General features: G+C 35.7%; 1 protein-coding gene across 4 annotated transcripts in view; it reads right to left on the bottom strand.

Annotated features, from left to right (window-relative positions):
• DOCK4 (dedicator of cytokinesis 4) overlaps window positions 1–13566 on the bottom strand; it is a 254777-nt gene that overhangs the window by 16124 nt on the left and 225087 nt on the right. For all 4 annotated transcript variants that reach the window (XM_063323184.1, XM_063323182.1, XM_063323183.1 and 1 more), the window contains 7 exons: window positions 12917–13003; window positions 11117–11221; window positions 9090–9231; window positions 8304–8470; window positions 6874–6960; window positions 5052–5228; window positions 1012–1095 (listed from right to left, as the gene is read on the bottom strand). In XM_063323184.1, the coding sequence (XP_063179254.1) occupies window positions 1012–1095; window positions 5052–5228; window positions 6874–6960; window positions 8304–8470; window positions 9090–9231; window positions 11117–11221; window positions 12917–13003 (849 nt within the window). The remainder of the gene's footprint in view (window positions 1–1011; window positions 1096–5051; window positions 5229–6873; window positions 6961–8303; window positions 8471–9089; window positions 9232–11116; window positions 11222–12916; window positions 13004–13566) is intronic.

Below are 13566 nucleotides of genomic sequence, written 5' to 3' on the forward strand. Positions count from 1 at the left end.
GCATTTAACTGCTATCGCTTGGAATTCACGTTTTTGTCACGGGAAGTTGTTAACTCCAGTTTTAAATTGTAAGGGTTAAGCTTGAAAAACCAAAACTGCAACGTAAATTACACTATCTAAATGAAATTAAAGTGAGCTCAGTGGACCTATTCTGATTTACACTGTCTGATGATCTGTCCTTCGGCTGATCTGATCAAAAGATACCACAATGCTGATGAAAAATGGAATTTCCATCTTGCCAAATTCCAATACTCTGACCTCTTTATCCCATGCTGGCAATAAAGTTTGAAATTTCAACATGCTGCATAGAACAGAGATAGCTAAATGTCAGTTAAAAAAGCTGAAATACTTAGCAAGATCATTTGATCAAAGTAATTTTTTTCAGCATTTCCAAATGGAGACACTTCATATTTGAGGCTGGTAGGTGGCTGTCTTAAAAATAAATAAAAAAATAATACAAAAATCATATAATGCATAGAATACCAGTTTAATTTAATAACTTGGTGTTTATTTTACTGCCTACATACTTTGGTAATTATTATTAGATATCTTTCACAAATAAGATTTTTGATTTTTTTTTCCTCTTATGCTAAATCTTGTAGTGAAAGTGTTTGTTCTGTAGTAGTGGTAAAACACAACATACAAATTTTTGCTGAAGCTATTAGATGTTTCAATGAGATAATGTTCATTCTGTAATAGTGGTAAAATATGTTGTGCAAATATTTGCATATGATCATCACAAGACAAAAACTTGCCTCTCATTCAACATTTAATTTAGAATAGTTTGAAATGATTAAGATGATGATGCAAAAGTCTAGGGAAAAATAAAAATTATTAACATGACCCAGAGACCTGCTTCTATAGAAAGTTGCTGTCTACTTGGAACCTGATTCACAAAATACTGAAGACCACTGGGAAATTACTAACCTCTGAAATTTTATATTTTATTTTGGGACACTTTTAGCTAGACCAGCTAAGCAGGCCACCTAGTCAGTCTCCTCCCCGCTTTACCTGCTCGAGCATCAGCTCTCTCAAGCGTGTGATCTTCTCTCCATCCTCTGGATGATTCAAGATGTATTCTTTGATAAAGAATGCCTAAGCAGAATAAAATCACAAAGTAACATAAAGTGAGTAAAAACACATGACTTTTTTTTTAAAAACAAGTTTCTAGACTATATTTTCGAAACAAAGCCTCCTTTCTACTGCAACAGAGGATAGTAAATGCTGAATAATTAATTATTCACATATGCATTGGTGGAGACTATGGGCAAATAAAATATAGCCACTCTTGAGTGGAATTTACCAGTTGTTCAATATCCAAGACAGATCCTGGATCAAATTTGGAAATCTGCAAATCAGAGTTGAAACCAAACACAGGTCACCTGAATGAAATATCTCTTCCTCGTTAATTGTGACATAGGACTTTCAAATAATTATGAAGCATTAGATTTTACCATCTTTTCATACTAGGAGTTTCGTTATCCCTAAATATAAAGATATCTTAAGAAAAGTGTGGAACTGTATGCTATTTTATATATTGGAGCTGTGACATTATCTTCTTATTCACTCAATATAAATAATGTTTTAAAGAACTCACAGTGACACCTATGTCAAAAAACCACACTTTTCACTTCAGGAGCACCTGACCAACATCGAGGTGTGTTCATGAACTTATATGACTTTTCACCCCATCTCCAATGCTCGAATTGTACCAGTCGTAGTACCCCAAAGTCAGTTTACCCACCAGCAGTGGCCTGGACATAGCACTCCTCTGGTTGTTCACAATTGCATCTGTCTTAAGATAGCACCTATCCTACTCCGCAAAGGGATTATATTGAATTTACAATAATTCTTGACACTATTCTGTAAAGAAAATGCCCAGCTCCTCAGTTGAGAGATTTCTAGACCTTCTCAAAAATGCACTTCTCACAAAAAGTCTCTGTACGCATTCCTATACGTACACATGGTTTTCTATCCATAGAGCTGAGAGGGTAAGAGTGGCTGCCCTGTGCTGTGTTTTCCTTTTGCACCCATCTTAGCATTTCCATCACATACTTCTTATAAGGTTCTCCATCCAGCTTTAGCTGTTAAAATCCTTGCGAGGCAGAATCATTAGTAAATATGGGGAGCAGTGGAGCTGGAGATAAATATACCCCTTCCTCTGATTTAGTTACAAAATTTCATGCTCTGACAACCCGTAACAAGGAAGTGCTGAAACCTGTCTAGAAAATGCTGATACTGTAATGAAGAACATTTATTTCACAAGGTCCTTTCACTGCCGATAAGTAGACTTATAAGAATTCATGTTTAAATTGTTAAAAGGAACCCTCTGATACTCGCTAAAATCCCAAATCCCAAACTTCTGCCAGCTGATGTTTTTTTTTTCCCCTCAGCTACAAGCTTAATATTCTTTCAATACCAAGCAGGTGGTGTCCCAGCGGTTTTGGGCTGAGATTTACACAGATCTGTAATGAGTCAGAGATGTAATAATCTAACTTCAAATAAAATCACCAGTACTTTAGAGAAATAAAAATAATCAGAATTTGACTAAATCCAGTATCATTCTTTGAACCAGTGGTTTCCAATAATCAATCATGAAAGCGCCTCTACTCTTCCAGCACGTGTAAAGGAGCTAAAATAAATGTAAGTTATAGTAAAGACTGCAGTTTGAGAGGTGTTAGTGGGCACAAAACACACTCTTTAGCAGTGTTCAGAAAAATTTGAAAAAAATCAGTTCAGTCTACAGCCATTTTTTAGCACACAATAAGGTGCTGCACAATAACTATTACTCCTATAGTTCTCCTGGAATCTGTTCTGGTATTGAAACCAGCGGAACTGCAGCTTTAACACCTGCAATAGTGGCCAAAGTGCTGAATAATTAGAGATACCTACTTTTTATTGTATCAGCAGAGAAGAGAAAAAGGAAAAAAAAGGGAAAAAGGAAAAAAAAAAGGGAAAAAGAAAAAAAAAGGAAAAAAGAAAAAAGAGGAAAAAAGGGAAAGAGGGAAAGAGGGAAAGAGGGAAAGAGGGAAAGAGGGAAAGAGGGAAAGAGGGAAAGAGGGAAAGAGGGAAAAAAGGGAAAAAAGGGAAAAAAGGGAAAAAAGGGAAAAAAGGGAAAAAAGGGAAAAAAGGGAAAAGGGAAAAGGGAAAAGGGAAAAGGGAAAAGGGAAAAGGGAAAAAAGGGAAAAAAGGAAAAAAGGAAAAAAGGAAAAAAAGGAAAAAAGGAAAAAAGGAAAAAAGGAAAAAAAGGAAAAAAAGGAAAAAAGGAAAAAAAGGAAAAAAAGGAAAAAAAGGAAAAAAAGGAAAAAAAGGAAAAAAAGGAAAAAAAGGAAAAAAAGGAAAAGGTGGGGGGGGGAAGGAAAAAGGGGAAATGAAGCAGCAGCTGGCCAGATGTTATTTGCTGGGCCTTGCCTGAAGGGAAGGAGGATATCTGTAAAGACATGGTCATGCTTCCCTCAAGACCACATATGCTCCAACACTGACAGACTTTGAGCTTTGTATAGGGCAGAAGGCAAAAGCAAGTGAAACAGATAGGCAAAGCATTTACGGAGGAGAGGAAAAGAAGGGAGGTAGAAGATAAGAAGCGGCAAACCAGCAGGAAGACATATAAAGACTGAAAAAGGGACATGCAAAGAGGAGGAGGATGAAATAGAAAAAAACCAACCCAACAACCAGATCTCACAACTCTCACTATCATTTTGGTCTTTACAACACAAATTGGTGAAAAGTTCTATTTTAGATATATAGCGAGCGAGAGAGAGGACAACAGTAGGGAACAGAAACATGAAGACTATCTAGGAGATCAAGAATTGCAGCTAAGAACAACAATAAGAAAGGAGCAAGCTAGAACCTTTAATATACTGGTGCGGAATGGGAAGCTAGGCAGAGACAGCAAGCTAGCTCTGACACTGCTAATCCAAACCAGACATAGCTCTGACATGACTGTACTTCTCAAGGGACTCCCTTCGTGGGGCTTTACTATGCTAAACAGTTTTGTTGCTGTTGATAAAGGCAGCTGGGAAACATCAAGCATGGTACCGCTTTGGTTTAGTCTCACAATGTTCATAACGTTGCAGTTTTGATGACAGATTCTAACACTACAGTGGACTCAATTTCTTGTACTTTAATTTAGATGTAGTTTTCTCAAATTTAACACTGTTGAGTGAACACCGAATCTTGCAGCCTTTGAGACAAGTGGACAGAATGTTATTCAACTTGACATTTTCAATGGAAAAGGAACAACCAGAAGATTCAAGTATTTCATAAGACTATTAGGAGAAAGAGGGAGATCAAGTGGGCTGAAAAAAATTATCCTTCATTTCTTTTTACTGCAGTTTCAAAACGCCACAAAACTTCGTGGAAATACAGCATCCCAAACATTTACGGTTCTCCTAAGGTGATTCAGAGACGATAATGAGGAACAACTTTTGGGAAAGAATCCAGCGTTAGATATTTCTTAATTATACGTATGATTTCTTACTAAATTTTCCAGAAAATAGCTTTCCTTAAAAACTTGGAGAAGAGAAAGAAGGATATAGAAAAATATGATTCTTCAAGACAATAAATTCCTTGTTAAGAATTTTGTGTGTGTATATATACATATATCTCTTTTAAAATTGGAATGCCAGCACACAAAAGTAAATTTGCTGGTCAGTCAGAAGTAGCGCCTGACCTAGAAGAGCAGGGAGGAGGGACTACATTATAATGATATATATATATAAAATAATATCTATATATAAAATTATAGTTACAATTAACTACTTCATTAAAAATCCTCAAACAAACCTCTAAAGAATACAAGGTAATTGTGAATTGACTCATCACTGGAGAAAGTTTATGGAACTTCTGCAGCAAAACAGTTGTTTCACTAAAGCTGTACATATTTAAAGTCACCTCACCAAAAACTGCAATATAGGTATAATTAAAACTAATATTGAAATAGTACTTTCTGTCCTCAGTTCATACAGAGGAGCTGTATCTGTACAAAGAAAGAAACCAGTAAGAAACTGTCTTACGACAGATTTTTAATAAACAGAAAATAAATTGCTTACCTCTTGGTATCTAGCAACTCCACCATTAACTGCTGCATCAATGACCCCATTTAGACACATCGTGAGAGGGTTAATATTTTGCATCTGTCGAGTTTGACACTGAGTGATCAGTGTTCTCAGCTGCTGGTTCTTATTTTCTAAGACTTCAATAGCATTCTCAAGGGGACTCATTTCCACCTGAAAAAGGAGTGAGAGATATTGTAAACATACTTAATCTTTAGTTAAAATATGAAATATATTAAAGGTAATTTTTGATTTCTTAAAAAAAACCCAATATTATTCTATGTTCTAAAGTACTGGGGCAGAAAAAGTTCTCACCTGGGCTACACTGAGTGAATTAATTTTATCACATAATCAAGGACCAAAATGAACAACCGTCCCTCTTTTATAGATTCATTATCTGACCTTGAGAGATACTCAGCCCTTGCTGCAAAACACACACACTTCAGCCTGTGGTGGAACTCTTGGAACTCAGGGTTAAACTGTCCTTGGTAACTTTACCTAAATTGGGCTTGAGGTCAGGGAGAGCTTCACCATACTTAAGGGCACAGAGCAGAGCTTAAGTATGGGCGAGCTAGTTCCCCCCACGCAAGGCGAAGTCAACAACTAGACATTATGGGTGAGTTTGAATGTAAGCTTCGAGTTAAGATGATGATCAAGTTATTGCCAAGGGCAGTCCTTAAGCAGCATGTGCCCGTCCTCTCTAGAGACTGAGAAGCTTTTCTCACAGGTAGCATGAACTGCAGGGAGTGAAAAGCTCAGCGATGGGAAGAGTACAGGCCTGAGGTTGCCATAATTTACCGAAACATACAAGCACAAATCTGAGTCATGATCTAGTACATGCCCAGGAAAAATTATTACATAATGGTAACATGATAGTAATCTAAGGAACTTCATCTTAGGGGCCATATTAACCTAGTAAAAACTCAGTAGGAGTCAACTAACAAAATTTCTCATGTCACATGTAATTTTTTGATTTTTACTAAATTCTATTTTTGATTTTCTACAGGAGAATATGAGGTCAGTGAACAAATTACAGTTTGTTGCTATTATAAAAGAAAAACACAATAGAGTTTTAGAGAAAATCAGTTGTACAATGGTATCCCTATATTTAACAGGACCATTGTAAGACTGGCTTTCACAGGAAGGAAAATAGTTACAGATGTTATACTCCTGGGCTCAACAATTGACCAATTATTTAGAGATCTTTACATGAGGAGCACTGCTCCAAATACATTCAAAAAGTATCTAAGGATTTTCTAAGAAATACAACAACAAGGAAGGAGAAGAAATTATAATGTGTCAGTACGAGATTGCTACATTAGACCCTATTTCTACATGTTCTGCGTAGGCACGCTTCCCTGCCCATGCTGGGAAGTGGGAACTTCGACAGAACTATAGGCAGACACAGAGATATACCCACATGACATTTATTACAGTACTTGGAGAATGTTTACTTTTCAAGAATACTGGAAGATATGTTAAGCTATAGGTACTCTAAGTATTAAACGTTACACCATGCCGAGTTGTAAGAAGGTAATTTGCTGACATTAAATGTTGTCTTTGGCTGCCCATTATTGCCCTCAACTTCTTTCCTCAACCATTTGAATGAATCATAATGGGCGGTTCTTAATAATACTTCTCAAGATATGAGAAACTAGACAACTTAAAACACTTGGTAAATAATTTTGTTGCAGCCAGCTTGAAAACTTGATCAAAGAAATTAGATATGGTAACAAATCTTAAAGTAGATCATCAAATAACATATGGATAAGGAAGTAAACCAACCCACAACATGTATTGCAATCTGTCTCATACTCACTACTTCACGTTTTTCCACTTCAAACCAGCGAGATATTCCAGGTAAACTCTGCACCAAGATCAGTGTGGTTCTCTCCACCCATAGGCTCTACAATATACAAACCAAATTGATTTCCCTAATTTGCCTCTATATTATCTATATATAATTACCGGTTTTCTTTAGGAATACTTTCATTTAAGTAACAGTGAAAAAAAAAAATTAAAAAAAGAAAGTATTAACATACAGATTTCTACTGAAATGTCTACCCCAGAAGCCTACGACGTTCATTTTTCTCCTTACTTTCTAGGACCTACTACTAAGGCAGTGGATTGTGCTGATTCTTTACTCTTAAACATAGTATTATTCTATATTGTATGTTGTCCCCTAATCTCCAAAAGTCACTCACAACTAAATTAGCATTTTAACATTTCCTTTCTGAGATAACATCCGAGAAGAGGGAGAGTTCAGAAGCAGAACAACTTACAGATCACAGAGAGTGACCACCTCTCCTCTGTGAAGTCCCGTTTGAGGTTCCCCAACGCACGGCTGATGCGATACTCGAATGTACTACTGTTAAACACTTTGTGCCAGAGGTTTGTAAAATGATAAATCATCGCATATGGTAGAGCTCGCACAAAATATTTATAAGCTGTACAATTAAAATCAAGCCTTAGGCTTTAATTAGAGGACAATAGTGAGTTAATTTAGATGATTTATTACCCTTACCGTTCTTTCCTCTAAGTTTATAACAAAATTATTATGGGAAAACTCTCTTCGTGTGTCTGAATACCAGAATATATTCTGTGTCAGGATGTTTCTTGTGGGTCAGAACTAAAACATTGCTAGTGGGTCAGAAGTAAAATTACACCAGAAGAATGTAAGATAAATTTTCAGTGTGGCGTTTTTATTAGGAGGAACAGAAGTCTTTTACATATTAGGGAAGGAACTATTACTCTTCCCTGAGACAATCTCTGAGTTCAGAGGTAGTTTTTAGTCTTGATATCACAGGAAAAGAACATTATGCTGTAGTTTGGTCAAAACCGTCTCACCCTTGCTCTAGGGAGAGAGAACTTTTGGCAATCCTATCCATACCCCAGATTACCTACTCAACTATGTTTTCCCTGTCTGCCTTATAAGCTTCTCTGAAGGCTGCTCTGCTGTCTCCAGTTCTGCCTTCTATATATCACTCACGCAAAAACAAATGTCTACTTTTTCTCTCCTATTCCCGCATACAACAAAATCTTCCCATCTCCCATATATTTTTAATATTATTTTAATTAAAATGACAAGCAAAATAGTCAAACCTGAGCTACCATCTCCTCTAGAGAATTTGTTATACCACACTCAGTTGCATAACACAACTGTAGGCAATGTTTCAATAATACAACTATCGTTGATGTTACAGATAAATCCATACGTCCAGTAGCTTGGGAAAGTGCACGGTAATTTACCTTGAATTCATTTTCCTTGTCCTTGGTTCCTTTGTGAAATGGTCTGTCATATCGGAATCGCCAGATGTGATTTACTTTGTAAAAGCTTTTGATGTTATCAGGAATACCGTCTCTCTGCAGGACTTCCTGGTTTTCTGGAATTGGTGTCACTGCATAAATCTGCAAATCTGTATGTAAAAAGTTAAGGCTATCTCATTTCATCCAAATTAGCAAAGCTAATTTGACTCCTGAAGCACGACAGAAGAAAAACTCTCTAAGAAGTGTGTACCAGGACATACATCTAGATTATTAATGGCTGGGGAAAGGAACCTGAGAGATTTTTTGATGGTTTGGGATTTCTTTTTACTGTTTTGTTGAAAATTTCATATTTATTTTTGAAATAGAGCTACTTACATGGAATAGTACATAGAGTAAAGGGATTTAATGAAATATATTCTTACACACAATATGTCATACCACGCTAAAATTATGTTGTATTATAGGAACTTGAAATACTGCAACTTGAACTAATACACCATTATCACAGCAGTGATAGTTCTACAAGTATTTTTGGCTAACATAAGAGTCTTAATAACCTGTCAAGGAATTTTTAAATAAAATCAACAATTACAAAAAAAATAATTCCAAACATAATGGAGTGACTGGGACAAATTGCAGGGGAATTCTAACCTACCCTTTATTTCAGTGGAGGCACATTGTGATTGAAATCGGCTTTAGGTGTACCTACATTTTTTAAAAGCACGAAAGACGTAACTGCGGTGTATGGGTTTGTGATTATGTGGATACACTGTGCTTCTGCCTGAAAGATGGTCTCATCTGGCTGATTAGCATGTTGCATAGCAATGGCATGTGGGAACTCATTCAGCATTCGCTGCTGGAAGGCCTCCAGCCTTTCATAGTCATGTCCTCGGCAAACAAATTCCTTATTCTGAGCAGAATAAGAAAAAAAAAAAAAAAAAAAAAACGAAGAGCAAGTTATGTGAAAATAATTTGGTATCATTAGATAGACCCAAACATATTCTCTTAAATATAGACATTCGGGGCATTTTTTACATCGCTTTAAGAAGGAAAAAATAAGAAACAAAAGGCAATAATGAAAATAAGAAATCTGGAAAGACCAGGTTACTTAGAAGAAGAAAATTTTACAATATAAAGTATGGTTTATTCAAAAGTCTGGAAAAATTGAATTACTATACTTAGAGCTTTAATAAAAATCTGAAGAGAGAAATTGTTCTTAATGGATTAAAGTATGTAACTAACATAACAGATCATATCAGATTGTATAAAATATGTAACAAAAATATAATGCAAGAGACAGTTAAGACAATGAAATGAAAGTCCTTTTCATGAGGAACTAGGAAACTTCACTTTGAAGTTATACAATTCTGAAGAAAAACAATGCATAAGAAAATGGTTGAATGCATTCAATTTGCCTTATCCTCTAAATGACTATGAATTATCAGCCTTGTAAATTAAAATTATCCTGTTTTTTGCAATATGAAGTAAAAGAATACTGCTGGCTCCAACACAGTTTCTTTTACCTGGATGCCCACTATGAAGTTGCACCATTATTTTCCTGAGATTGTACAACATCAATACAGGTACCACACACAACCTACATTAAACATGAGATGCCTGGATCTGGAGGAACTGTTGGAACTAGTCACTGACCGCGGTGGTGCTGAGGGCACTTTTTGGTTTGATTCTGCTCGCACACGTTTGAAATAAGGAAATATCTTAACCATTTTTATCGAAACACTATTAAAGGAATTCCCTTTAAAAATCTATATTAGACAATTCTAAAAAGTCATTACTATTGTGCTCCTCTTGAAGCAGGTTTAGACAGAAGCAGTTGTCTTTATCTTGACAACAGAGACAGGAAGAATTGAATTTTGAGAGAGCCTGGACTTTCATGGGAATTGCTACAAGAAATCAACTGCAATAGTGTTATTGTGCAACTACAAATTAAAATGTAGCTTTATTCTGAAGCTTTATTCTTTATTCCTTTATTCATTATTCCTTCTGTACTTAACGCAGCCAGGCTGTTTAAAAGAATTGCAAACTGCTTTGCCATAAAAAAAAATAAAAATCAAATGTAAGTTTTGAGGTGTTCTTTGCTGGTGCTGCAAGCATAAATCTGTGCTAAGTACATTTAACTTGGGAAATGTATAAATACTTCCAGGGCAGATGCATAAGCAGTGAAAGACCTACAGGTCTGAAAGTACTGCACTATTGCACAATTTCCCCCAGTACTTCATCATTTGATGTATTTTTAGTAATCTAAACATTAAATTCTAATTCACATTTTCAAATTGGTTTACACAGATGTTATATTCACATGACTACTAGGTAATATAAAAAACTATGTGCCTGTCAGATTCTTTTTGTGCACTGCTTTTAAAGGGGAGAGTTTCGTGCTATATTTACCATTTGGATTTTGTCATTTTCCCCACCACAAAGGCAAAGAAAAATTAGGCTTTTTAGGCCTCCACCATACAGAGGAAGTTCCTTCATCACTTATTTGAATTACCATAGGAAGAGGGAGCTTGGATTATGACTACAGAGGCTCCATGAATAAGATGGATTCTGTTCTCTTCCCAAGGTGACAGTCAAAGCAGCTGAACCGCTGCAGACTGCAGAAGAGGGGAACAGGGTAAACACGACTAACATTTTCAAAGGCACTTCAAAGAATTCCCTGTTTCTCACAGGATAAGAACTTGTACATGGTACGATCAAATTTTCACATAAAGTGTTTATGAACGACAGCATGAATTCCAGAATTGCTCCATTCTGATTATTTTCAATTCACTTACTCTCAAGAAGAATGGGAACTTCTTTCCGTAAAACCCAACTCTGAAAAATTCTGGCTCCAAACGCTGTTGATCCATAATTTTATCATACAAAGATGCTTCCATCATCTGGGTGAGATTGATAAGAAATGCAATTAGTTTTTTCTGAAAACATATTTTCACCTTCAACTATCACAAAAGGAAGGGTCTTTCAGCAAACTGCTCTGGAGTACTGGAATTGCAGTGCACCTCTGAGCAACAAAAAGGACATCTAGATGTCTCTGAATGCATCAGATTAAATAATTGTACCTCTTAATGACCTGAGAATTTCCAAGAATTAAAAAAAAAGTGCTTTTAAATATGAAGTGTCTATATCAAAGGGGTAAAATATTTGATTAATGACAACATGCATAGTTCTTTAATGAAAAATGGAAGTCATAGAAATGCAGTTTGAAACATATGACCCAGTAACCTGCTAATCATCCAAACACATGGCAGTAATGTGGTCAGTTCAGTCAGCAAAGTCCACTTTCCACATTCAAAAGAGTTGTGTCCAAATCCTACCAGATACCAATGATTTAAGCATCTAATGTGAGTTACTTTAAAAAAACCTCACGATAGCAATTAACATCACTTTTGATCGATACATCCTGCTTTTATTTCACTCAAAACACTGACACAAAGCGATCTTAATGTCAAAGCCCCCTTTTTCTGATGATATTTCAGTCAAGCGTCCTCTGTTCGTAATTTTTTAATACGGTGAAAAGCCCCTCAGTATTAGCCCTATTTTAGGTAATGCAGACAGCTATTTGATGTGTATATGATATCAAAAGCTGCCTAGTTACATTGCTGTGAGAAATCCCCACACCTCCATTTTTGGATAAACATAGGTGGCACAGATATAGTAGAAGGATATTTCCTAATGCAAACACAAAACACGTTAAATACAATTAATTAAACAGGCATAAACTAATTATTTTATTCCTGTGATGGCAGTCAGTTTGCTTTTACTTATAGGATTCTGCCCTTGGGATATATAAAGATGTATGGAATAAGCAGATCACAGGGAGTACTGCCACATAGCTCTGTGGTGAGAATTTTGCATCATGCTGTTAAGCAGCTCTGGATTAAGTCTACTTTAGTCACTCCTAGCAGCAAGTATCCCACACCTACAGAAAATTTAAAAAGGAAGCTGTAATATAAAATTGAATCCTTCCGAAGCAGACAAGAAAAGGGAAGACTGAATAATCTTTAAAACACAGTATCAGAAAGAACGAAGAAAGAAACAATGCTTAGAGTTCTAAGAAAAATGTGAGAGAAAGCAGGAAGACTGTACCAGGCAAGATTCATTTTGGCTATATGGTATTAAACAGACCGTATTTTTAAGCATTAAATTAAAAAACTGCAAAGGTGTACGTTGCTTGTTGCAACCTCTTTGCTCCCAGTTACACATGCAGATACATTGCTGCTCCTACTGAAGGACTGCATAGAGCACATTCCCTGGATAAACCACAGGAAACCAATGAAAGTGAATTTGTAATACAATTTTTCTGCATAAGCTTCGTTATGCGACCTTCGTCGTAAAAGGGGCGCTGTACAGGTACAAACATTGCAAGATCAGTTATTTTGCCATTTTTCTTCAAAAAGCTCACACTCCTTTTTTATAATCTTTACAGTAAAAAGAAAACACAAGCTAAAAAATAAAGTTTGCAACCCAAACCTAAGACCATTCCACGTCAAATTTAATTTTCTAAGTGATACTTTATAACCCAAACTAAAAAGCTTTTGGATCTCTGATTGATGAAAAGTACTCAGGTACATTACCCTCATCTTGCTGAGGTTTCTGTAGTCATAGTAGCTCTCATACTGTTCTGCAATTTTCCTGCATAAGATAATGCCATTTTCCCAACACTGCAAGCAAGTAAAAGATATTCAGCAATTTCAAAACAACTGTTGGATAATTTGTGATTTGTTAGTGATCTGTTCTTTCTACACTGTCATACTTCCAGTAACTGAAAATACTCCAACATAATGTCCGCTAGCAATACCGATAGCTGCTGAGTAATACTGATGAATTCTTTGAAGGATTGAAAATATATTTAGAGACTTATTTAATAAATTATTTTTTTAGAACTATCACTGCACATAATATAAGTCATTGCGAGAGTGACAGACGTCTCTTTTGATACTACATATGAGATTGATTCAACACTATCATTTTTGCATTTTAAAATTATCTTCTTAACATATCCTCCTTAATTTTTGTAGATTGGAAAATATTTTATTGCATCATATTAGTTAAACTCCTTAAGATAATTACAGAATTTTTTGAAAAAACTGATGATCAGCATGAGTTTGATTACATGTACTCAGCTCACATGAATATTACACTAGCTACACAAAATTGCAATCAATTGCATGTTTAGCAGCAAGACAAATCATCACGCAAAGTACGATGCATAGAAATTAGTATA

Source organism: Chroicocephalus ridibundus, chromosome 1, assembly GCF_963924245.1.
Source record: "Chroicocephalus ridibundus chromosome 1, bChrRid1.1, whole genome shotgun sequence".
Classification (NCBI taxonomy): Eukaryota; Metazoa; Chordata; class Aves; order Charadriiformes; family Laridae; genus Chroicocephalus; species Chroicocephalus ridibundus.